The sequence below is a fragment of the Lissotriton vulgaris genome, chromosome 5 (assembly GCF_964263255.1).
Source record: "Lissotriton vulgaris chromosome 5, aLisVul1.2, whole genome shotgun sequence".
In the NCBI taxonomy this organism is placed as follows: domain Eukaryota; kingdom Metazoa; phylum Chordata; class Amphibia; order Caudata; family Salamandridae; genus Lissotriton; species Lissotriton vulgaris.
Genome location: NC_141693.1, coordinates 459804079 through 459831202, shown reverse-complemented (window position 1 = coordinate 459831202; position 27124 = coordinate 459804079). Strand labels below are relative to the sequence as shown.

General features: G+C 45.4%; 1 protein-coding gene across 2 annotated transcripts in view; it reads left to right on the top strand.

The window, feature by feature from the left end:
• VPS13D (vacuolar protein sorting 13 homolog D) overlaps positions 1-27124 on the top strand; it is a 2754556-nt gene that overhangs the window by 430401 nt on the left and 2297031 nt on the right. For both annotated transcript variants that reach the window (XM_086921894.1, XM_086921893.1), the window contains exon 16: positions 25338-25505. In XM_086921894.1, the coding sequence (XP_086778020.1) occupies positions 25338-25505 (168 nt within the window). The remainder of the gene's footprint in view (positions 1-25337; positions 25506-27124) is intronic.

Below are 27124 nucleotides of genomic sequence, written 5' to 3'. Positions count from 1 at the left end.
ACAGGATTTCCTTGTTGGAGCCATTCCACAGATCCACTACCAGGGGATGTGTGCTTCTTTGGTATCTATTCACATGGTGAGGAATCTGCGGTTAGAAGTCTCTATCAGAAGAACGCTTTACTTGCCTTCATTAACCCCTTTTCAAATAGGGACTCTATCCAACTGTAGATTCCTCACCGACCTATCCCCCTCCCCGTTCTATAGAATGGACTTGTGTAGTCCATTTTTAAGATTCCAGAAAGTTTGATTTTCAGTGACCACAGCCGTTGACACTGATGGAGAACAAAAATAAACTGACGTCAGCACTTGGAATTAGTGCAGATATAGTAGCCTTATTGCCATGTATGTGACTGGATCTACCTGTCACAGAATAGAATAGAAGGGGGTTCCCAAGGGAATTACTGATATAGGCAGGAAAAAAGGGGATTAATACAATATGAATAGAAAAAGCAAAAACCCTGCCAAGGTGCGTCACAGGGGTCCCCTAGGGGATCCACAACAATTATAAATGGGGTGACATTAGCTATGTATCCGAGCCAATAACATCAAGGATATTTTGATCAGTCCATTATTTTTTTTAAATATATATTTTTATTTTTATTAGATCTGACATTTCTCAAAGACAATGAATTCAATATATAAATACATAAGATTCTGTTGATAAAACTGGAAGGGGAAGGGTATTTCACGTGATATTTCTAAGGAAGGGATTCGACAAGTATCAGTGTTCCACACACTCCCAGACAGACATAGGGAATTCACATGCACACATATACTCAGGGGATCAATCAGATTCACATTCATTCATACATTTCTTTCATATATGTACAGCATTGCCTGCAACAGAAAGATAGAATTATGGTTGCATGGACGGAAGTGCAAGTTATGAAGGCAGATTAGATGGAAAACCGTTGTCCACATGGACTAGGGTACAGCCGTTCTTATAAATAACGCCAACGCGCGTTTCGGTGTTGGGCACCTTCGTCAGGGCGGTCGGGTACAACCAGGGAGGGGGACACACAGGCTGTGAATATAAAACATTTCTTAGTATCATGTACCTACATATTTTGATATGTACTTCCAACAACAATACTATATACATTGTTTGATTATTCTCATTATTAAAAAATCTATTAACTATGAATGTCATCGCTCCGATATTGTATATACACTCCCAAAGTATGTCTTCCCACAATCGAGAAGTCAATGGTCAAAGAAAGATAGACCAAGGAGAAGGTAGGTAAATCCACATTCACCATTTTCAGCACTCGCTCAGACATTTCATCACGATTTATTCATACTACTCACGGACGCAGTTATTTTTCCTTAAATGTTCAAGATGGAACAGTATAATCGGGCACAAGGTGGCTTGGGTTTAAAGTGCCTACCTTACCCTTTCCTCTCAAAGTCTGTCAGCTATACTGTTATTGTGACAAGTATCCCATCGCATATATTGATCCAGATTGCAGTAAGAATACTTGCAGGGGATCAGTCAATCTGGGATAGAATTTTATAATGTATCAGATCTTTCCAGAAGAATTTATCGTCTCCAAAATTCCAGGTGAAAAAACGACGGGGAGACATAGGAATCAGTCCAAGTAGCTAGGTTCCCTATGTCAACGACAGGGTGCATTTTAGTATAGTTCTAAAGTAGAAAAATACCTGTGATGAAAAAGATTTCCAACCCGATTAGGGGTTCAGATGGTACATGCCTTTCTTGTCCTTCAGAGAAGATTCTTATCTGGCGGAGTGAGACTCCTACTTTCTTTCCTATTTAGATCGAGGTCAAAGGTGAAAAAGGAGAATATAGCTATTTTTAGTATGCAGATATACATCATGCTTTCCCTTCCTGTTCATATAGTCTGGTACTAGATACAATCGCCTAACCTAGCGACAAAGAAGATGGGAAGACTGGGATTGTACATGAGACCAAAAAGTCCACGGCAGGCCCCAGGTCTAACAGTTCTCCGTATATTTATAACGAGCCTCACTATCTTTACTATATAGAAGGGTGCCTAACGTTTCAGACTAGTTGGGGTTCAGAATAGGAGTATGAGCGCGCTACGGGTGGCTAGCCACACATCTAGCGGAAATAATGCTTAGTATAACAGTTTCCATTATTGTTTAATGTCCCATACCTTGGTTGAATTCTCAGATGTTCCCAAGCTGAGTTAACATTCATTAGCCCCGTGCACATATAATGGAGACTGTGGGGAAATAAGAGAAACGGTCAAAAGACTCCTTTAACCAAAGCGTAGGCAACAAGGCAATAAATAAGGTTATCGCTATTGCCGATCTCGTTGGGTTTATTAATTAGGATCAGATCACCCTAAACCGAAGACTCTAAATAACTTCCCCCCCGTCCATTTTCCACCATAGGGAAACCGACGTTATTGAACCATCTCCCGCAATTAACTGACCTTTCCGGACCATCTCCGGGAACAACTGCCAAATCAGCGGCTCGGCATGCCATTTCTCCAGGCGCGGCAGTAACCCCGTTTACCTACAAGGTGAGCTTTCCCTCCATTTCTGGTACACGCCCGCTGTAAACGGTAAAATAATTAACTCCCCAAACCTAACGAGATCGGCAATAGCGATCCTTTATTTATCGCCTTGTTGCCTAAGCTTTGGTTAAAGGAGTCTTTTGACCGTTTCTCTTATTTCCCCACAGTCTCCATTATATGTGCACGGGGCTAATGAATGTTAACTCAGCTTCATAACATCTGAGAATTCAACCAAGGTATGGGACATTAAACAATAATGGAAACTGTTATACTAAGCATTATTTCCGCTAGATGTGTGGCTAGCCACCCGTAGCGCGCTCATACTCCTATTCTGAACCCCAACTAGTCTGAAACGTTAGGCACCCTTCTATATAGTAAAGATAGTGAGGCTCGTTATAAGTATACGGAGAACTGTTAGACCTGGGGCCTGCCGTGGACTTTTTGGTCTCATATACAATCCCAGTCTTCCCATCTTCTTTGTCGCTAGGTTAGGCGATTGTATCTAGTACCAGACTATATGAACAGGAAGGGAAAGCATGATGTATACCTGCATACTAAAAATAGCTATATTCTCCTTTTTCATCTTTGACCTCGATCTAAATAGGAAAGACAGTAGGATTCTCACTCCGCCAGATAAGAATCTCCTCTGAAGGACAAGAAAGCCATGTACCATCTGAACCCCTAATCGGGTTGGAAATCTTTTTCATCACAGGTATTTTTCTACTTTAGAACTATACTAAAATGCAACCTGTCGTTGACATAGGGAACCTAGCTACTTGAACTGATTCCTATGTCTCCCCGTCGTTTTTTCACCTAGAATTTTGGAGACGATAAATTCTTCTGGAAAGATCTGATACATTATAAAATTCTATCCAAGATTGACTGATCCCTGTAAGTATTCTTACTGCCATCTGGGTCAATATATGCGATGGGATACTTGTCACAATGAAAAATTCACAGAAACCTATATATACGAACTTGACTTGGGGCTAGTCAAGATTTGGGGCAGCACCAAGTTTAATGGTTGAATAGTTGTAAGTGACACATGATGTTAAAATAAGGAGTGCATATCACGTAACATTGTCTCATATCATACTTGTCACAATAACAGTATAGCTGACAGACTTTGAGAGGAAAGGGTAAGGTAGGCACTTTAAACCTAAGCCACCTTGAGCCCGATTATACTGTTCCATCTTGAACCTTTAAGGAAATATAACTGCGTCCGTGAGTAGTATGAATAAATCGTGATGAAATGTCTGAGTGAGTGCTGAAAATGTAGAATGTGGATTTACCTACCTTCTCCTTGGTCCATCTTTCTTTGACCATTGACTTCTCGATTGTGGGAAGACATACTTTGGGAGTGTATATATGATATCGGAGCCATGATATTCATAGTTAATAGATTTTTTAATAAAGAGAATAATCAAATAATGTATATAGTATTGTTGTTGGAAGTATATATCAAAATATATAGGTACATGATACTAAGAAATGTTTTTATTCACAGCCTGTGTGTCCCCCTACCTGGTTGTACACGCCCGCCCTGACGAAGGTGCCCAACACCGAAATGCGCGTTGGCGTTATTTATAAGAACGACTGTACCCTAGTCCATGTGGACAACGGTTTTCCATCTAATCTGCCTTCATAATTTGCACTTCCGTCCATGCAACCATAATTCTATATTTCTGTTGCTGGCCATGCTGTACATATATGAAAGAAATGTATGAATGAATGTGAATCTGATTGATTCCCTGAGTATATGTGTGCATGTGAAATCCCTATGTCTGTCTGGGAGTGTGTGGAACACTGATACTTGTTGAATCCCTTCCTTAGAAATATCACGTGAAATACCCTTCCCCTTCCAGTTTTATCAACAGAATATTATGTATTTATATATTGAATGTATTGTTTTTGAGAAATGTCATATCTAATAAAAATAAAAAAAATTTTAAAAAAATAATGGACTGATCAAAATATCCTTGATGTTATTAGCTCTGATACATAGCTAATGTCACCCCATTTATAATTGTTGTGGATCCCCTAGGGGACCCCTGGGACGCACCTCGGCAGGGTTTTTGCTTTTTCTATTCCTATTCAACCTGTCACAGAGCCACATGAAGCCATCTGTTCATGCGCGAGGGAATTGCTACAAAAGTTTCCAGATTCAGTCAAGTGGCTGGGGAAATTCACAAGTTGAGGAATCTGCAGTTAGATAGCCTCTCTACCAGAAAAAGCTTACCGAAGGTAACTAACTTATTTATTCGTTTCAAATATACTTTTATAGTAATGCGAACTTGGTAGAGCTGTGTTTGGTCAAACATAAACATGGATAAAGGTAAGACTGCAATAAGTTAAGCATAATTGGTCTGTTGAATATAATGTTGAATTAATACAAACTTTAACATTCAGTCTATCTAGGCAGTATAAATCAGTCTTCTGTAGACATATCTGTTAGACACTGGCATAGACCAGTGTGGGGGCCATTGTTCAGAAAGAAAAAACATTTGGGAAGACTTTTTACCAGCGCCAGCTGCTCTTCTCTTTCACTATTAAAAAGCCTGCAGACATTATCGGCCATGCATTGAAAATGTGCCTGTTGTCCCAGATAAAGTCAGCATTCCATACAGCTTTCCTGTGCCATACCACACGTTCTTTACATGTGAAACTGAATTTCACATGTAAAGAAAAACACTGCAACAAAATTGCAGTAATAAGTGTTTCATTTTCTGTAGTGAAGGGATTGTCTCCTCTCAATTGTCATTCATATGGATGATTGAATTGTAGTCAACTCGAAGACTGACAGACTTCAAGCTGCCTGTGCTGGGCTTGGTCCACAGAACGTGACACAGGAAGACACAAAAGAGGGCCAATAATGGCAGATAAATAACACAGCCATATTTGAATGGTGTCGATCTTCCCACACAGCCAAATGGTAAATGTGTTATAAAATAAGTTTAGGTAGAAACAAGTTGCTTTCTGTGCTTCGATTGCTGAATTTCTTGTGAAAATGCCAATGTGTCATGCTTATTTGCACTGATGCCTTACTTCAGACTATGGTCATTTTTTTTAAACCCTTAATATTTCTGGGGATGAATACCCATGCGAAACACGAACACATTCTAAAATGGGAGAAGGATATAGATGCAGGAATCCCAGAGGACAATATGAAGAAGGGTGATCAAGTCCTCAATCTGTATTCAGCACAGATATAACGTCTATAAAATCATGACCTGATGGTACTTTCCACCAACCGGACTAAAAGTAATGTTTAGGGCTGTGGTAAGTGTTGGAAGGGCTGTGGGGGAAATTTCTCACTTATACATATGTGGTGGGCATGCATATACATCAAGACGTTTTGGAGTGATGTTTTATCCCATATTAAGTCCAGACCACAGTGGTTCTACCCAGGGCTTTAAGTGGGATGAAATAACTGGGGGGAGGGGTCTCTTAAAGGGGCGTGGCCAATGTAGTTAAGGGCTTGGTTTAAAAACACGTAAGCAAAACATCGGTGCTTAGCATAGTGTGCTGCCCGTGTTGTATTTTGTTGTTTTTGTCATTGCATCCAAACATATGGTACAACAAATAACATCATCCCAAGAAGTCAGGACTTTTGGCTTTGTCAGTGGTTGTTAGTTGCATAACATAAATAAGCAGCAACTATGGCTTGTATATAACACTGAAAAAGCTTCCACTTAAAGCCCTAGTGACATCACAACAATGTTGCAGCTCCTGAGTTTCAAAAAGAGAAGGAAAATCCAGAGAGAAAATGACTCTCTTTAAAGGATTTCCCTTCCCCTACAACGTTCACCTGGTATGACGTCATTCCGTAACTTCTCCACTAGTGAGAAGTGAGCTGTGTGAGCACGGGCGCATCCATGTGCCTGCTGTCACTACAGTCCGAAAAAAAAACGAGCCGCTTATGCCAGGGCACAAAACAGAGCCTTACAGAGACCTGTTTCGAGGCCTCGTTTAAAAAACTGCCAGTTCTCAGCACCGGTGAGACCCTGCCCACTTAAAGCGCTGGTTCTAACCCTCCAGCCACTAGTTCTGTTGCTGGGAGACTTACCACACCCCTGGGAAAATGGATCTCAAATCTGTTGATCACGGGAACAATGCTGGGTGCTCAAATTTGTAAATAACCCACAATTCCGCCATTCAGTATGTAGTGTAGCAAGGTATGGGCAATATTTGCAATGGCAAATCTATCCTTGACAAAGTTTATAAATTTGACAGGGTGTGACTTCCATTTATCACACAATTGAAGTGGTCCCAGATATTAGGCGGAGATCCATTAGTTATGTGAGACACACTGGGAAAATCCCATCTGTGTAACCTAGATTCACCTCTGAGAGACAGCAGCGAATCATCGACACAGCTTCTAATGAAGTGGTAGCCGCCGGGATGGGGCTTGGATCCACCATTATGCTTATTGTCTCTTTAAATGTTGTATAACCGTGCCCACTCATGTAGACGCTGTTGTTTATTTGGAGCCTAGGGACCCCCATGATGACAGTACTTGCTGTGAATTGCGATTTGATTTATTCTAAACGCAAGAACTTGTATCCTTTCTATAAAGTGAAAAATAAAGTTGTTAAAAAAACATTTCTGGAGAAGGCATTTTCCCTCCCCTACTTTCGAAAAAGTGTGCACCAATAGAATAAGATGTGGTTTCTTAAATGCGTGGCCAGGCAGAGTGAAACATGCAGCACATTGTGCAGTTCTCATAGTGATGTGTGTTATGTTCACCTCTCCTGACAGTGAACCTACGGTGGATCAAGCTATGAATTAAACCAGGACACATTAAGGTAGTGCTCTTTCTCTGTTTATCTACATGCCGAGCCTCTTTATTTCACTTCCTCGACTCTACATCACAGTCGTGACTATCGGGACTCACTCACAGTGGGGGGGTTACACAAACACCCCTCGGACAGCCAAACACATTCGTATGCCCCACACGTAACACAGCTCACTCTTCCAAAACCTGCAAAGACAAAAACCAACACAAAATGCCACCATTACCATGCCAAAACAAACATACAATTAAACAATATGTGGTCGGTTCATAAAGGTAGTTCTATACGTTACAAAGTTCTTCAAACACGACAACCTGGCTAGGCAAGGCCGAAGCTGGCACCCCCTAGTCATACGCCAGTCTCAGGTCCCTGAGGTTCCCTGGGGCGGGGCAACAGGTCACAGTCAGGCTCCTCACATGGCGACTTCTCCGGTGTAGAGGCATCTCCCTGTCCAGACAGGGACAAACCCCGACCAGGAAATCCAGCACTTTCACGTTCCTCACCAGGTCCAAAATCATCATTGGATCCCAGGTTGAACTCACTTGGGAGCACACAGTCCCCTGCTTGACTGCTGCTAGGATTCTGGTGAGCCTTAAGGAATGACACATTCCTCGTGATGGTTGCTCCGTTCCTTGTTGCCATGAACTTGGTCCCATTCACTTTATTCACTATCCATGGCTCAGTCTCAAAAGGCAGGCTAAACTTTCCTTGACTGCATCTCCTACTTTTAAGGAGCTGAATCTCGCTCCACGCCTCATTGATACCTTGTCATTCTTCAGCTTGCGTTGCCGCAGTCTGTCCGCCACCAGCTCTTGTTTGGCGGATACAACTTCGGGGTGCGGTATCACATCACCCATTGGTCGGTTCATGCACAGAGACATAGGGCTTACTTAGGTGGTAGAGTGAGGGGTCATTCAATACTCTCTTAGGAATCCATACAAAGCACAGTCCCAATTCTTGTCTTTCTGCCACTGAGTTCCTGATGACCTTGTTAAGAGTGCGCATGAAGCGCTCCACCTCCCCATTGGCGTAAGGCCATAGGGGTGTGACTTTCTGGTGATGTATTCCCTTGCTTGAGAAAGGAGGTCCATTATCGGTACGAAGTTTTTTAAACAATCCATGAGTTGCCATAATTTTGTCAAAAAGAGGAATAGTCTGGCCGGCTGTGGTGGACTCTATAATTTCAATCTCCGGATCCTTGGAGAAATAGTCAGTGACCATCAACATATGGCGCCCATCTGGGAGACTTCTGAAATCTGCGCTTGCTCTCTGCCAGGGAAATGGTGGAATCACTTCGGTAAGTATGTGTGCTGTGGGCTCCGCAGGCCCGGCCTCTTGACAAAGTGAGCACCTCCTCACCGTTTGTTCCACCAGGGCATCCAGACTGGGAAACCACACCTTGCACCGTAGTCTGGATTTCGTCTTGACGACCTCTTGATGAGCCAAATGGGCCAAGTCCACCACCCTCTGTTGCAGACATCCAGTAATCACCAACCGTATACATCTCATCAAGCACCCTTCCGGGGATATTATCAACTCACCCCTCACATTGTGAAAAGACACCAGTGTAGATCCTGCGGCCTCAGTGCGATACACAGTTTTGTCCAACAAGATGCCCCATTTCCCGGATCTCACAGCAGAGAGTCAGAGTTAGAGGCACTCATCCTCTTTGTGGATTTCAGGATCTCATCCAAAGATATAGGAAGGGGCCTAGATCGTTCCACTACCAGGTGCGCATATTCTTCGGTTTCTTCTGCCTCCGTCTCCTCGCTCCGAGGGGCTGGACGGACGTGCCTCGGGCGATAGTCCACCGGGTTTTGAGTTCCCGGATGGAGTACCACAGTGAAACAATAGTCTTGTAATTGAAGAATCCAGTTTTCAATTTGCGGTGGGGGCTTAGATGATGACCCCATGAACAACGGAATGAGCGGTTTGTGATCCGTGTGCACAGTAAATGGCTGTCCGCACAGGTATAAATGATAATGCCGGCACCCCCAGTGGATAGCTATGGCTTCCTTTTCAATATGCAAGTACCTCGGTTCCGTCGCAGTTAACGCTCGACTGGCATATTCCACCGGGGCTCATTCCCCACTGCCTTGCTGCTGAGAAAGCACTGCCGCCAGTCCGATGGGACTGGCATCCTCGGACAACTCTGACTCCTTCGCCGGATCGAAATACACCAATGTCGTATCTGCCGACAGGGTTGCTTAGTGGTCTGAAAGGCGCTCTCCTGCTCTGGTTCCCAATTCCAGGTAACATTGGATTTAGTTAATTCTCTCAACGGAGCAGTAAGATATGTTAGATTGCGAATGAAATGGTCACAGTAATTCACCATTCCCATAATGCTTCTTACGCCAGTCACATTGATGGGGACAAGAGCTGTTCGTATATCCTGGACTTTCATGGGGAGCGGTGACACCCAATCTTGTGAAAAGTGGTAGCCAAAAAACGATATCTCCTTTTTAAGAAAGTCACACTTTTCTCTATGGAGGGTAAGTCTGTTCTCCATCAGTCGTTGAAAGGCCGCTTTTAGGGGGGAAAAATGTTCCTCCAAGGTGGGGATGTGCACCAAAATATCATCACTGACATTGAACACCCCATTGAGGGCAGAAAGGACCCCCTGATTGTGTCCTGGAAGACCTCTGCAGCACTGGAGATTCCAAAACTTTAGCGTTTGTACCTCCTCAGTCCCACAGTGGTAGAAAACGTGGTGAACGCACGGGAGGCAGGGTTTAGCATCAGCTGATGATAACCGGCACATCTTCGGAAACCCATCTCGACCCACTAACCTCGACCACAATGTCATCTACTGTAGGAGTAAGGTGCCTTTCGTGCTTGATGGGGAGGTTAGATAGGCGCATATCCACACAGATCCGAACTTCTCCTGGCTGCTAGGGTTTTCGGGCCACACAATCAGAGACACCCAGGAAGTCGGGCCGTCCACCATCTCAATAATACCCACTTGTTCAAGTTTGGCCAGTTCCTCCTCCACCTTCGGCCGAAGATGGAATGCCACCCTCCGGTGTCGCAAGGCCACCGGCTGAATCGACTCGTCAATATGAATTTTCATCAGGCGATCTTTTAAACAGCCAATACCCTCAAACAGCAGTGCAAACTGTCATCATGTCCTCAACATTGTCTTGATGCACACTGAGTACGAAGGCGACCAACTGAAGTAGTTCCGCCATCCGGCAACTCAGAAGCACGCCTTGGCCCCCTTTCGTGACATATATTTTGGTCTTCGTTGATCGAGCTCCATGCGCCACTTTAGCTGTGAACACGCCTGCCAGCGGAAGAGGATCAGTGGACCCATAGGCATAGACTTTGGTGGCAGTAGGGTTCAGGACAGGGGAAACGGGTAACATGAGCATCATTGAACAGGCCATAATATTGATAGATGCTCCAGTGTCAATCAGGGCCTGTACCTGTTGGACCCCCACCGTCACACTGCGCTTTGTAATATGTTTCCGCAGGTAATCTCCAGGTTGCAAGGCATGTATAACGTGAACAGCTCCCACCACGTCGTCATTGTCCATGTCTCACTTGTCAGTGTCTCCCTCCTCAACCGTAGGATCATTGGCATACACCTGGTTGAGTGGTTTAGGTCAAGGATACCGTGGCATCGATGCGGAGCAACAGAGCTTTGCAAAATGATTCGTCTTACCACAGTTTGAACTTCTTTTCCCATATGTGTGGAAAATGAGCCCGCATTGCTATCGATGCCCAGGCTGCTGGCGCAAGACGCCTCTTAGTTCCCATTCTGAATAGTTACCAAATAAAGAGACGGGCGCTGGAAGCAGGAATCAAGAACAGAGTTTATTTCTCATGAGGAGAGCCAGTCATTTCAGACACGAAACAAGGTGTCATCGGGAGGTGCTCTAACAAGTGAGCTGAGACTCCTTCTTTTATACCTTACAAAACACTTGATAGTACAATCAGGACAGTGTGACGCAAAGGAAAAGACATCCCTATAATCCTCGTGTCAATCCTACCCCACATGTATTCTCAATAGGGACCCTTGACCTGCTGATAAGAGGGGAGGGCAATCACGCAGCTGAGTGTTACGTCAACAGTTTAGGATGTGCGCGCCTGATCATAGCCAGGGGGTGGGGTGGCCAGGATCAATAGTGAGTCCTTTGAAGGGGGGTGACTTCATACAATAAAGTGCAGTAAATGGTATCCTCTGGCTTAGGCGATGGCCTCGGACATGTGTGGTCAGTCGGACTCGGGGAAGGGGTCATCAAAGGAGTGGCATTCATGCCGCGTGGACAATCGAGCGCGGAGGGAGTGCTTTGTCAATAGAGGGGCATTCATGGAGGGAAAGGAGGTGTTGGTCAGGCGCGGCCGTGACTCCCAAGGACAGGGCCTTGCAGAGGAGGATGGTTTATGACTTGTCCATGTGAGGGAGAAGGAGGGGGTCAGGGTGCGCGCAGGGACAGAGTCGCACAGAGAGAGAGAGAGAGGTCTTATGACCCGTACATGAGAGAACGGGGGCAGTCAGATACAGCTGGGGGGTTATGTCAGCTGAGGCGGAGGATGCTTCTTCAAGAGGAAAATGGGGGGGGGGGGGGCATGGGTCAAGCAGGAGGGTTGCCTTTCATAGCAGGGTCGCGCAAAAGGGAGAGGGTTTCATGGTTTATGCACGAGAGAGAGAGAGAGTTCGAATACACGCAGAAGGGAAGCTGGTGAGTCTAATCTTAGGCGGGCAAAAGGCCAGGGTGCCTAAAATGGCTGTCATGTACACAGGAGTACAGGCCTTCGCTGGCAGTGGGATGTAGTTAATGCTTTACGGTATTCATGGTACGCGCAGGGAGAGGAGTGGGAAAAAGGGAAATGAATGCTGTTTATGTACATCAAGTTCTTCAATTTCCACAGTCGCCCCTTTTTACATTACAGCGTTCATTTTCGTAATCAATGATGGTACATATAAACAGGTGCCGTCAAAGAATTAGCAGTTGTCAATACTAACATATGGCAAATACTCATGGACAGTTGAGGTGTTTGGCAGAATGCGGCACATAGGAGATTGCATTTCGTCGAGTTCCTATCATTTTCAAAGCACTACATAGCATAAATGTTTCTGACTTAAAAAAAATGTGACCAATGAACACTTCGACCAAGGCAGTTGAGGGCGGAATTCAGTTCAATATACAAGATCTCTTCGTCACAGTGTCTTTTAGCAGCGAGCCATCACTGGTAGGCTCTAGTCCGTGTACTTTCGTTGGCGCTGTGGAGCACCGGCGGTGGAGCTATAGGTCCAGCTCGGGTCTATCCTTACGCGTTGCAGGGTGCGGTCAGTCCTCTGCTGTTAGACCACAGTCCTGTTCCCTAAACAATCCGTTCAGCGGTGCCTTATGCTCGGCACCCATAGTTCTGTGGCAACACCCTATTCCCAGTTGAATGCAGTTCTTCCTTTTGGCAATAAGTCACGTGGAAAAGAGTGTCACGTGGAAAAGAGTGGGTGTGTGGTTCAAATAGTCGATAGGAGAGAGAGTGGAGTTGGGTCAGAGTTCCTGGGACACACAAAAGGGACCAAGGGAGCAAAGGATAACAAGCAGGCAGGCCCATTAATCGGGCCTAAAGAAGGGGGACGGAGACTCCAGGCACACGTGGTTTAGCAGAGGGGGGGGGCTTCAGGGCAGCCCATCAAGCTTCATTTTCCACGTTTGAAATTGCTGTCTCGTCCCGTATCTTGTTGCTCTGCGGCTCCACCTTTGGTTGAGGTCACACGTGTCTCAAGATCTGCAGCTAGGCTGTACGCCACGTCCGACCCTCCTCCTCCGGTGATCGTGAATCTTTGAATAGGTACAAAACAAGCTTTTAGAGAACTGACAGACGAAGGCATTTATGCATGTGAATTCCTCCCTTAATTCTACGTGCTCGGGAGATACGCTCATCGGTCACAGTCAGAGGTCTATTACCAAGTAGTGCATATGTCGGCATTCCTACTGAGTTCATGCCAAGTTTATTCATCGTCCCATTTATAATTCAAGTGAGGACAAAATAATATTCCCATCAGCTGTGCATTTCATCATGTTCGACATTTTCGGAACATTTCCCCTCAAGGCTGGCTAACCTTATCAAACAGGGCGGGGGCGCTATCATCGAGAGTCAGGTAAAACAAGTCTTTCTCGAGGGACTCATGGTCATCATGTTTACACCTGGGACAGCAGCTGGGGTCTATCAATGGGGCGGGGACGCTTCGGGCATTCGCGCTTGGGTGCAAAGGGGGTGGGGTAATCTGGGCATTGGGGGTCAAGCTGGACGTTGGCGTTCGTCTCTGATGAACAGAAAAATAAGGTGCCATTGACATACAGTTCCCCTATAAAGGCCGGATTGGGGGACCTTAGTCGTCTTACCTGTCCTTTCTTTCTCAGCCAATTCGAGTTCATTTATTTTGCAGAAAGGAGAGGTAGTAATATGGCGAGGTACAATCATTTTAGTTTTGGTCAATTTCGCTGAACACCTTCGTGTTCAATAATTACCCAATCAGACTGGTGCCTGTGAGGCACGATTTTACCATAAGAAGGAAGATGAAATAAGGAGACTCTCATAGAGTGAGAGTTGTCCGCAATCTAAACGAGCCATTTGGTACACGCATGACATGTAGTGAGAGAGAGAGAGAGAGAGAGAGAGAGAGGGAGAAGGGGAGAGAGAGAGAGAGGGAGAGAGAGAGAGAGAGAGAGGGGGAGAGAGTGGGGGAGGGGGATAGAGGAAGGGAGAGACGTGTACAAAAATAGGTCGTTTGGTGCGTTCACAACACAGAACAGTAGGAGGTCAGGTAACGGAGAGACGTAAACAAAGAAAGAACACAAACCCCTACAGTACACACACACACACACTCAGACGAAGGAAGACAGTACATGTATTACATACATAAGACATTCACAACAAAAACATAAAACAATAGTTGGCCAATGAGATCTATATGTTTTTATATCCTACTTATCTTTTACTATCCTATTTACCTACGTGCTTAGCTCTGTCTACCTTTTCCTCCCTTTTCCCTCTCACCTGTTATCTTTTCGAGCGTTCTCAATTGCCAATACTTACATCTCGATCAGTCGATCAGAAATTAACCTGGTTGCGCTATTTACCCATGGTTGGATCTTAAACCATTTTTCAGTTCCTTCCTTTGGTGGGAAGTACTCCGGGCTGAGGCAACGACAAGTATTGATCGGGAGAACAGTCGGACAGCTTGGCTAGATCTATAAGAGTATGAGAAGGGGGAAGCAGTACATTTTGAACATCAGCAACGTTTCTAATTCCCCAGATTGGTGCAGTCTTGGTAACCCTTACCCGTGCACTTCTTTTTTCGTCCTTTCCCTACCTAGTCAAATGTCTAGTTACATTCTTCTAACGTGCTATTTCGAGCCAATTTTTCGTCATACAGTACCCGTCAAGTCTCTATGTCAGTCCATCCTCCCAGTCGCTATGTTCTGAGGAGATATAGTCATGTCAAGTCTACTTATTTTTAAGAACTTATTGTCATAAGGACCATGCTCATATTCCCTTCTTCCCTTTCTCATCGGCGGTTCGGTCATCGTCCTTCCATACTTCAGCCAAGGTTCCGACGTGACCTGCAGAAGGGAGGAGAAGAAGGGGGGGGGTGCAGCATTCAAAACACATCAGCGCGCATAAATCCGGAAATGTTTTTACCTACCACATACTCGACCTATCTCCACGTAGTGCATTTCTTTACCATCTCGGCGTTTAAGCCCAGAGGGACCAGTAAGGTCAGATAGATAATTATTGACGATCTGCGTATCTACATGAGTTACTTGGTCGTAACCCCTTTTGGTCGGGTGCAAGGGTGGCGGTCAGGTGGCATTTCTGTGGTGTCGCTTTAAGGCTTCTAAAACACTTTTCCGGCTGCCTGTGACACATAATGTGGCTACTAAATATCGGGTCCTTTTTAACCTTCAGCCTTCATCATACTTTCTCGTTGCTCACAGTAGTAATACATTCAAAACTCATTAATGCAACCGCTACAACTATGCTTTCGTTTTCAAAATACTTTTAATAAAAAGTGTTGATGTATAAATACAGGCCTACAACCCAGTGGACTGGCCACGGAGCAGATTGGAACTGTACATAGGAAGAACAAAGTTGGTGGCAGTTCATTGCATAAAGTGCGGCAGTGCAATAAAATCGTATAAAACTTTACCACAGAGCAAGCATGATGCATGTCGAGTATCCAGTCAAAAATAAATTAATTCATTATCCAGATGCTCGTTCACTGTCTAAATTACACCAATTCATTGTTCCCATTCATAATCAGTACCCACCCTAAATCAGTTCATTGTCCAAACACGTGATCAATATCGGTATTGCTTTTCTTCTATAAGCACATAATCACTATCCATCTTATCGACTTTCATTGTCCAAAAATGCATACATATCTTAGAGCATCAATATTCGAGCAATCCGGGTGAACAGGGAGTTCGAAAGTTCCGTTTCGTGTATCGGCGCCATTTTGGGCGAGGTCAGGCAGGTTCCGGTATAGTCAGAATGTCTCCAATGACTCATGGTTGGACCAGAACCTTCCGTTGGCAGTTTCAAAAAGTTTTTCGCAATGTGGTAACAGTCTAACAAATGGACCATCAGTCAAAGAGTGGGGAGGGCAACAACAAGTTTCCTACCGGGTCATTCTGGTGTTCCACCGGAACTGAACAAGTCTGTACTTTGGCTGTGTTTTTAGCCATTTCCAAACTGAGGCTGGCGCCGGCAGGAGTGCGTCGATGTTGCGGGTCCCAGTGAGGGGGACGGAGGCACCCATGCAGAGGGGTCGGGGGCCCCCCGGCTCTTACAGAATCTTCAAGGTCGAGGAGAGACAGCATGGGGCATGTGCCCGCCCCGGGCAAAAGACCGCTTTTCGATGTGGACCCTCTTTAAGTAAGAGCGTTGGGGTGTCGCTGGAAGCCTCCACCTGGAGGGAGGTGGGGGAGGCTCGTTCGCGTCACCTCCCCCTTCCAGCGACCCCTCGCCGATCCTCGGCTCCGTCGTTTCGATATTGGCCGTGCCGGCTATCGAAGATGGGGGGTGGTCGGTGGCTGAGGCAAGACAGCCCCCCCCCTTCTTGACATGTGGCGGGACTACCTCCAACTCTCCAGGAATTTGACATGTGGCGGGACTACCTGTAACTACCCAGGCGTCGGCATGTGGCGGGACTACTTGCACTTGTCCAGGCGTTGACATGTGTCGGGACTACATGTAAGCGCCGCCGTTCTTGTTTGTGGCTTCGGCCTTCTTCGCGGGCCGGTCCAGGCGAGAGACAGAGGGGGGGGGTGGTCGGTGGCTGAGGCAAGACAGCCCCCCCCCCGTGGCCCGCAGGGCAGCAGAAGAGGAGAGAAGGAGAGGCCATCACCGTTTTCTGGGCCGTCCGCCCCACAGCCTCCCCTTCCGACTGCGTCCAGGCGAGCCCCGCATGCCTCGAGGCCTCGCCTACCGGATGGGCGTAACCGCGGACCTGTGGCACTTCGGGAGTTTCCGGAATGGGGGTAGGTACCTATTGATTTGTATCTATTTCATGTGACCGTTATTTGGGCGTGGTGGGCAATGAGGCAGACATGTTTTAGGGCAGGAATAGGCAACGGAACCTAGCTACCTCGTGGCTTGCCTTGGTGTCAAGCTTGTCTTCCCTCGCCATTTTTATGTTTCTTACTACGGGTTGTTTCTAACATTTCTTATTTTATTTTTAGCGAAGTTGATAACTCCTCAGTGGCCTACTGATTTCGCTCAACTCCTTTTCTTGTATTTTTATGCCATAACCTATTATAAGCTATAGCGACTAGTCCACACTTTAATGAACAGGTCCTTATTAGGTGTGCCTTCCAGTGGAGCTGGATGGTTCGACTCTAATAAGCGGTCCGGGCTAAACAGGCTACCAACCAATGGGGAGAAGATAGGCATGACGGATTACAACGGGGACAAAAGTCTGCACTACCTATCTTATCACGGCGGACAAAGACTAGACAGAATATTTCTATTCTACGTTGTTTGGAGGCTGTGAATACCTCAAAAGAACCAATACCGAATAATCGGTCAATCAAACAATCCAGTGGGGAGAATAAGTGGGCACGAAAAGTTATCGTTACCTACTCTTTCTCTACCTGCAAAGAGAGACCTTGTTCTTCCCTGTTTGCAGACAAAGAATCTCCAGACAATAATCCACGAACGGTAGTTCGGGAAACAGTGGGGGAGGAAGATAAGCACGACGGATTACAATGGGGACAAAAGTCTGCGTTACCTATCCTTCACTGCTTGCAGAGAGAGAGCCTGTTGTTTTCTCCGTTTGCAGACAGTGAATCTCCAGAGGGTTTCAACAAAGCGTAATACTAGTATTATCCAACAAACAATCATTTCACAATTTGTCGCATTTACGCGACCTTACCCGGACCGGACCGTGTGGGCAGTTCTTCGCCTTCCTCCTTCCAGCGCCCGATCGTTCTCTTACTCCATGATTTTACCGCAGCAGTCCTGTGGGATTCCAGTCAGGACAGTAGGTCACTCGAGAGAGGTCCGTTCGGAATTGGTGAAGTTCATTCAATCGGCAGCCGGACGAGGGCCCTCTCAAGGCAGGTATACTCCGATCATTTAGATGTTCACCTCATCGTCTGGATCTCTCTCATTGGACCCTATGTCACTGATGGACCCCGCGTTGGGACGCCAATTGTGGAACAGGAGCCCAGATTACTACCGATGCCCAGGCTGCTGGCGCAAGACGCCTCTTAGTTCCCATTCTGAATAGTTACCAAATAAAGAGACGGGCGCTGGAAGCAGGAATCAAGAACAGAGTTTATTTCTCATGAGGAGAGCCAGTCATTTCAGACACGAAACAAGGTGTCATCGGGAGGTGCTCTAACAAGTGAGCTGAGACTCCTTCTTTTATACCTTACAAAACACTTGATAGTACAATCAGGACAGTGTGACGCAAAGGAAAAGACATCCCTATAATCCTCGTGTCAATCCTACCCCACATGTATTCTCAATAGGGACCCTTGACCTGCTGATAAGAGGGGAGGGCAATCACGCAGCTGAGTGTTCCGTCAACAGTTTAGGATGTGCGCGCCTGATCATAGCCAGGGGGTGGGGTGGCCAGGATCAATAGTGAGTCCTTTGAAGGGGGGTGACTTCATACAATAAAGTGCAGTAAATGGTATCCTCTGGCTTAGGCGATGGCCTCGGACATGTGTGGTCAGTCGGACTCGGGAAAGGGGTCATCAAAGGAGTGGCATTCATGCTGCGTGGACAATTGAGCGCGGAGGGAGTGCTTTGTCAATAGAGGGGCATTCATGGAGGGAAAGGAGGTGTTGGTCAGGCGCGGCCGTGACTCCCAAGGACAGGGCCTTGCAGAGGAGGATGGTTTATGACTTGTCCATGTGAGGGAGAAGGAGGGGGTCAGGGTGCGCGCAGGGACAGAGTCGCACAGAGAGAGAGAGAGAGAGGTCTTATGACCCGTACATGAGAGAACGGGGGCAGTCAGATACAGCTGGGGGGTTATGTCAGCTGAGGCGGAGGATGCTTCTTCAAGAGGAAAAAAGGGGGGGGGGCATGGGTCAAGCAGGAGGGTTGCCTTTCATAGCAGGGTCGCGCAAAAGGGAGAGGGTTTCATGGTTTATGCACGAGAGAGAGAGAGAGTTCGAATACACGCAGAAGGGAAGCCGGTGAGTCTAATCTTAGGCGGGCAAAAGGCCAGGGTGCCTAAAATGGCTGTCATGTACACAGGAGTACAGGCCTTCGCTGGCAGTGGGATGTAGTTAATGCTTTACGGTATTCATGGTACGCGCAGGGAGAGGAGTGGGAAAAAGGGAAATGAATGCTGTTTATGTACATCAAGTTCTTCAATTTCCACATATGCAGGACACAGACATTTGGTAGGGAATGGTCCTCCACAACCATAACAGGTTCTGGGTTCCAACAACGTTTTATTCCTCTGTTTCCTCCTGTCTGGGGTCCTTGCAGTAACAGTATTGACCAGCTCCACTTTTATTACGTGTTAGAGTGCCGCCTCCATATGGGCCGCCTGTACCCTCGACAGTTCCTTGGATCTGCCCCTGGTCAGCATGTCGGCCATTTACATGCCGGGGACCTGCAGGATAGCTTCACGTAGCTTGGTAGATGAACAGCCTTGTATAAATTGGGCACTGATCTTATTCGCCGCATCAGTCAACATGCATGTGCTAGCTAAGTCTCTCAGTCGTGTTTAAAATGCATCAACTGACTCATCAGGTAGCTACCTGGCTTGACATAGCAGAAACTGCTCATAATCTGGGTTCGCTTGCGGTTCAAAATGGACTGTGAGTGCTCATTTTAATGTAACATAGGTTTGTGGCGGGCCCGTCTCAACCACTGATTTACCCACTCTGTGGATAGCTCGTCCCTCTAAATGTAATAGCATGGGACGCCTGCGTTCTTCATCCAGGTCAACAGCAGCAATTTAAGTTTTTAAGCGATCCACCCAGTCCCTCCACTTAGCTGCCTGAGATGAAGGGGGTCCTTCAAGCAGAAATGGCTCCACAGGGGGAATGGCTGACATGGCGCTGGGAGTAGACTTGGCGCCAGTGACTGGGTGTCACAGCTAGTGGGTACAGCAATACGACCCCCCTTCAGGTCCTGGCCACCAGAAACCAGCACTGTCCCTTGACCACCTTAGCAAAGTACACGGTGGGCTCCAAACAAACGTGCACTCCTCCCCCACAGGAAACCGGAAAGCACTTGCCTGCCAAAACGGAGACCAAGTCCTGCATCGCAAGACGAAAGGCTGTGGGTTGCCACTCCACTCCCCAGTGTGAAGAAACGCCTGCCATCCACAATGCACTCCGGCGTCCACCGGCAGCCCCTCACAGTCTGAGTGGGGGAAGGGGGGGTGGGGGGGGGGGGGGTTTACCCAAATAAGTCACTAGGGACCTGGGTGCTGTATGGTATATGAAATGAGGGTCCCAGTGAACTGTTCAGACATTATTCACATTTATTTAAATCAACAATAGCAAAAGAATTAAAGCAAACACACTGTAAATTAATCACAATGGGCAAGGTCTACAATATATAAATTATAATAAAAGTGCCCCAAGAGAAAAAGGAAAGAGTGAGGTAGCGTGATGCTGTGAAGAAGAAAAAGAATAGATAAGGAATGATAATAATTGTGACAAGCAGATATATCAAATTCCTAAATTATTTACACACTAAATCGGCTTCAGATCCCTGAGCCAAAGAAAGGAATCACGAATTTTCCAAATATTTATCAAAAAAGCATCTATTTGACGTTGGAATGTTATATCCAAGGAAATGAGGGCGGCGTCAACTGAGAAGGAAGGGAGGTAGCAGTCGACGTTTCGACCCCACGCTACAGCAGTAGGCGTACTTGAGGCCTAACATCAGGGTCTTCATCAGGACAAGGGTGTAACCAAGGGTGCACTACAATTTCTGTAAGAGTATAAATAAATAATGCGACATAAGTAAAAATTCCCCATAAAAATGGGAGGAATTGAAATGGTATCATCCACAACGCAAAGTAATTAGGAAAATTACCATGGTACGTGGAGATATTAATTTAGTTTCACACGGTGATCAGTTGAGGTATTCCCTTCTTTCGCAATTCGTCAATATCTGAAAAGATAGAACGGCTATATCATGCCACTTTATAATGAAACGAATTAGTACTTCTTTTTGCTTCGACTCTTATCAATTAATTCCAAAGGGTCGCTAGTCTTTTTTTATTTATTTATGAACTGTGCGATTACTTAAAATCATTACAGTATAGAAAAATACAGTTTGGTTCAATAAAATACAGTAAAATGCAGTAAAAAGCCCCCCCCCCCGCTCGGTATACACTGGTCTGGCCCATTAGTACCGATAATTGTTCTCGGTGCGGACTATGTTCACTGGTGCTATACATTTAAAAGTTTAGAGTCAACGTGAGACCTCGCTTACTAGAGTCTGGAGGGCGTATATAAGTTTGAGATCCTCAGTTGCACTGTGGACTACATTGGGCCCAGGGTCGGCACCGGTTGGATACCTCTGACCGATGGAACCCTTTTCTTTTTGGCAGCTCCCTGTATTATCTATGGATTGCCAACTTTGGGACGACTGGTCACAGGGCTCTTTGGGATGGTATCCTTTAATTGGTCTTCGAGTGCCATTTTAATTTGATGGATGAACTTGCCTATCCTAGCTAGTAAACATTTTGTGGTTTCAGAGAAACACCAATCCGAGGCCTCTTTGCAAGTTCTGTGGCCCAAGATGCGTAGTGCCGGACGTAGCAGACGCTGTCGGTCGCTGGCCAGCTTGGTACAGCAGCATAGCAAGTGTAGCCAGGATTCTCTGCGATAATTGCAAAGTCGGCAGGCAGTGGCTCCGTCCAAAGTCGGCAGGCAGTGGCTCCGTCCAAAGTCGGCAGGCAGTGGCTCCGTCCAAAGTCGGCAGGCAGTGGCTCCGTCCATCAAAGTCGGCAGGCAGTGGCTCCGTCCCAAAGTCGGCAGGCAGTGGCTCCGTCCTCAAAGTCGGCAGGCAGTGGCTCCATCCAAGTCGGCAGGCATTGGCTCCGTCCTCAAAGTCGGCAGGCAGTGGCTCCGTCCTAGTCTATCTCTCAAAAACTCATAAAAACACTCCTAAAACCGACCAAAACAAACCAAACTCTACCTAGACCGGTTATGCTGACAGGTTTTATCACTCTTTTAATATACTAGTCATTCAGAGACCAGTATGATAAAGTAATCTCTAGATACTAATACACACTATGATATCAGACATAATTACAACATGGCCCATCAGCATAGTACGATGTATTTCGGGTTGACACCACTCTCTTGTACTGTGTATCAGAGGTGGGGATTATAGTGTTTATAAAACCATACCTGGGGTGGTAGATCGTAAAGACGTCTAATTCAATGGTAGGTAGAAACTGTAATTTAACACAAAAACAAGACCTTAGAAAACGGAAAGGCGGAAGATATTACTCGTCTACACTGAGTCCAATTAAATTTTTCAATTACATTTTTGGACGACCACCACCGACGCTCGGCACCCAGTGTTAAAAACACATACGTAATCAGGGCGGGTAGCCGCGTCGTGTTGGATCAAATTTCTATTATCGGATGGTTTCCTGTATCGGAGAAAGTGCCATTAGTCATAAATATAACTACATGCCTGCTTTGAACTCATGTCACATAAGTGACCGTTTCTTACCTAGTGGCGGCGTCCCGTGTAATCAAAACCGCTCTCAGTTGCGGAAGAAGAGGACTCTACGTACTCGCGCTGTAGCAGAGCGTAGACACCAAGGATATAGACAAAGGACTACCGCTGAGGTAGTTCCGGGTCGTTTCCAGGGGCAACGCTGAGACGGATCTCAACAGATAAAGAACGGACTCGTGTGTGCCTCGAATTGTAAATAATAGTGGCTACATTTGGTAAACAAATATTCATATCAGTTAATCTGGAATTTAATTAGGTGTTACAGACGCCATTGTTGTAATGAAATAATTCATGACCTTGTTGAAACCGCAGTTATTATCGCAGTGATCAGGGTGAATTATGGCATTTCGATGGCGCTCACGATAACGTGAGCTGTTAATGGTTCAACAATTAATATCCCCACGGCCAGTGATCAAGGTGATTTTGAATGGCACTCACGGTATCACGAACTATTAGTTCAGCATCAATGTAATATTATTAGAGAAAACAGGGAGCCACGCACCTCTCGTGCAGGAGGGAGAAGTAGCATGTATACATGTAATCATTATTTTGCTCACTGCGCCACCCCAGTTCAGATATGGCCAGACGTGGGTCCCGTGCTCACTGCGCCACTGGAGTCAAGCTATCTTGGCTGAAGACGGCTGATAGTCAGAAACTGGTCCAAGAATGCTTGATTCCGGTCCAGGGCAGACATGGCTTGGCAGTTCGGTCTGGACTGTTCCCATGAGGCACAGGGTCAAGACTGATTTGCATATGGCCATGTCTGAACTGGGGTGGCGTGGTGAGCAAAATAACGATGGATTAAACGCAGATCTGTGACTGGGGGTGAATGTTTTGAAAATGTGCAACAGTCCGTCCATCACCTTGTGTGTTTTGCTACCTGAAAGTGCAACACGCCTGCTGACTATCACATTCCGTGCCTGCTCTGGTGCCAAATGGGTGCCAGGTCAGGGGGTGACGTTCACCAGGTTTGGGGGGAATTCATTGTTGCATATCAAAGGTGGCAGAGGCTTTGAAGCCTCTGTCCTTGACATGCTATATCACTAGCCATCCTGCCGGAGGAGTTGTTACCACCTTCCTCCGGAGCAGGCATTGTTTCTGGTCTCTGAGAGTGCGGTCTCTCACCTATAGGGGGTCAGCTAGTAGGATTTCAGGGGCCACATCTAAGGTGCCCTCTGGGTACATGTAAAAATAAATCTGATACTGGCATCAGTATAGATTTATTGAAACGAAGTGTTTGATACTAAACCATTATGTTGCTGGGTTACTCCTAGTGACCAGTCACCAGTACATATACTTATGATAGCTTCCTGATCACTTGCAATGTTTTAGTAATGGAACTAGACATCCCAGGGCATATCTGCTCATGCAGATGTGCCCTCACATGTAAGATAATGCACCCTGCCTTAGTGCTGTAAGGCCTGCTGTAGGGGTGACCTATGTATAAGCCTTGCAGTGTATCTGGGCTTTGCACACGGGGAGTGTGCAGTGTGATGTTTTCAGAAGAGTTTGTGCCCTTTCACGCATCCTGCAATGGCAGTCTTCATGCAGTCATTGTGTGGGTCCCTTTGGGTGACATAATATATGCTTCAGCCCATAGCCATAGGGACCCTCTTTGGTACCCATGCCATGGGTAGCATAGGTACCATTTACCAGGGACTTAAAAGGGTGCTAAAGTCCTTGCCAATTGGGGTACAGTTGAGCATGTTGCAGTTTTTAGGGAACGAGTACTGGCACTGTGGTCTATTTATCAGGAACCCTTTGCACATCCAGTCAAGAACATCAGTACCAGCGGGCAAAAAGTGCTGGTGTCCATGTCAAAAATGGGCACTTTCCTACAAGGGGGAAATGCACTATAGTACATTATGGAAACCTTTATTAATGCACTGCAGAGGTCTGTGTGTAACCTGAGAGCCACAGAATGAAATCTTGGTTAGTGCAGTGGAGAATAGTGACTTGTGTTTTTAGTGCTACAAGGTTCCAGCCTGTGACAGAAAACACTGTGAATATGTAAGTCATTATTTTAAACTTGCATTACACATAGTGTAAGATAGTTGGCTACAAAATGGGCGAAAAGGTTTAAGATAAAATGGTGCTTCCAAAATATAGATTTTAGTAATACCCCGGCTGTAAGTAATGCAATTATTTTAGATAACTGTCCCTTCAACACCTCGTCAGGGGTAGTAAGTGCTATATAATTACATTTTACAATTAAAAGCATGCACTTCACAGCTCAGTTGGTAACTCTTCGCACTACCACTGAATTTCTTTTATCCTTTGTCATCTCAAAGCTTCACGTGGTTTGAGCAATTAAAGCCAGTACCAGCTCCCAAGCATCCTTTTCATTTGCATATTACCCTTTACGTTTGCAGAATTAACTTGTAACACACATTTGCATTTCTTTCCGGCAAGGAGGCAGTTTGGCAAGAAGGCTTGTTTAGCAGTCTGCCCCTAACCTCTGTTTCACATCACAGGAGACTCACTAAATGACACTTTAGCTGAAGCATTTAAACTATTGTAATTAACCGTGGGACAATTGTCTTTTTACAAAAAGTAGGGGAACTTTTTTGATAAATCAAAAACTATGGGCATGCCATGCTCCTCCAATCCTGCTTCGACCTCTGTTATGATCCCCATTCTGACAAACAGAATATGAAATGTGAGAGAAAAGAGTCAGTGGGAAAACCACAGGGCACGATAACAGTTTTCCCCGGTTCTATTTTACAAACTAGTTCTCCCTGCGCCTTCAGAATGAGAGCCTTTTAGGTAATAACGACCCACAGATACGTACCAAATGATGCTTGTAATATTGACACTCCTTTTAAACATTATTATCTTTCCTTAACAGCAAGTTCTGACGCCCCAGTTTTCGAGATGCTGTATGAGAAAAATCCATTGCACTGTAACTTTGAGAGAAGACTGGAAGTCAGTACTAGACCTCTAAATGTAATCTACAATCCCCAAGCCATTACCAAAGTTGCAGATTTCTTCTACAAAGGAAAAGTTCATAGTTCAGGTAAACAAATGTTATATATTTTGTCTATGTTTTGTACCTGTTTGCTAAATGTTATTATTAGGTGGGAACTGCATTTATTTTATTTGTTTGTGGTATTTATACGTATATTGAAGTCATTGCGAGTAGGGGAGGAAACCCAAGAAAGCAGAAAATTAAAGAGAAAAAACTTTGATAACGAGCACAATTCTAAGATAAAGCATAATTATTTAAATGAGAGGTCAACCAGGTTTTCCTAAGTTTCAGTCGAGTTTGGATCTATCATTACTCAGGAGTGAATTTCTTGCTTCCAGGTAATTTTTTTAATGTCATCCAGAAAGTTACTGCTGTCTTTTTCGATCCAGAACACAGTTCAAAGGAAGCAAAACCTTTCTGGGTGGTGTTAGACGCAAGACTAAAACTCTAGTGTTTATTTTTTTTAACAAACATCTATATTTGGATATTTAATATCTGCAGGGCTAATACCTAATTTCTTGTACTGATTTCAGCATCTGTGTGCTTCCTGGAATTTTTATGTTTTTCCGTCTCTGATATGAATTTATGCTAAAATGTTTCGGGTGCCCTTCTTGCTGTTTTTTTAACAGAAAAGATAATTTACGTTCACTGATGCTCATTTCATCCAGAGTTAAGTCTTAATGCCATGGTGAAGAAGGGTATTCTTAAAACGAGACAATGAATTCCCTGTTCAGTCATTGTTCTAATTGTATCTGGTTTGTGACATGTATAAAGTGAATATAAACTTCATTAGTTGTTTTGTTCCACTCTTCCTTTTATTTGTAGGGCATTGTCACTGAATAATTAAGCATTAAAAGATGATCCATGTGTATAATGCTTTGTGGTCTCCAATAAAAGAAGTGGTTTTAAATGTATTTTCAGTGTTAGGTTTTGATGAGTTATATCTTCTGTCACTAGTGAAGTGATGCCACTATTGTTAGGTTGTGTTAACATCATTTTAAAGTGCATGAGTACAGTGATACTGGTGTGGCTAGGCCTGGCAGCCAATTTGGTGGACATTTGGTGGACATTTGTAGGTCGCTATTGAAGCCACACTCTCGGGGCTGGAGAGAAAAAGTGAACATCTGGTTTGAGGTTCATGTTTGCAGTCTTGGGGAGCAATGGGCACTATGATCCTGGCTCTCATTTGAGGGAAAAATGTTTGTGAAGCTAATGCTGAAGATGTCTCACAGCTTCCGGAAGGCAGAACAACTGGGGCAGATCAGGTCCTTTTCTAGAAACAGGCCTTTACATTGATGTAGTCATCGCATCAGATCTTGGTAGACAAGACAAAAAATATGATACTCTGCATGTTCAGCTCAGTCCCCAGGTGTAGGAAGGCTATGATCCTTCTAGCATGGTTACCCCCACTTATTACTTATTGTCAGTGTATTTTTGTCCTTGTCTGCTGGGATCCTGCTAAGAAGTACCCCAGAAACTGTACGCTCTCCCCTAAATTGGTTCTGGTAAGCACTTTGGTCCCTGCACAGTTGGCTACTGGTGTACCCTTGTAAGTTTCTAGTATATGGTACTGAGTTACCCAGGCATAGATGCACCAGGAGTCCTCCATGGGCTGCAGCATGTATTGTGCCACCCATGGAAGTCCACTTTGACTGTGACTTTAGGTC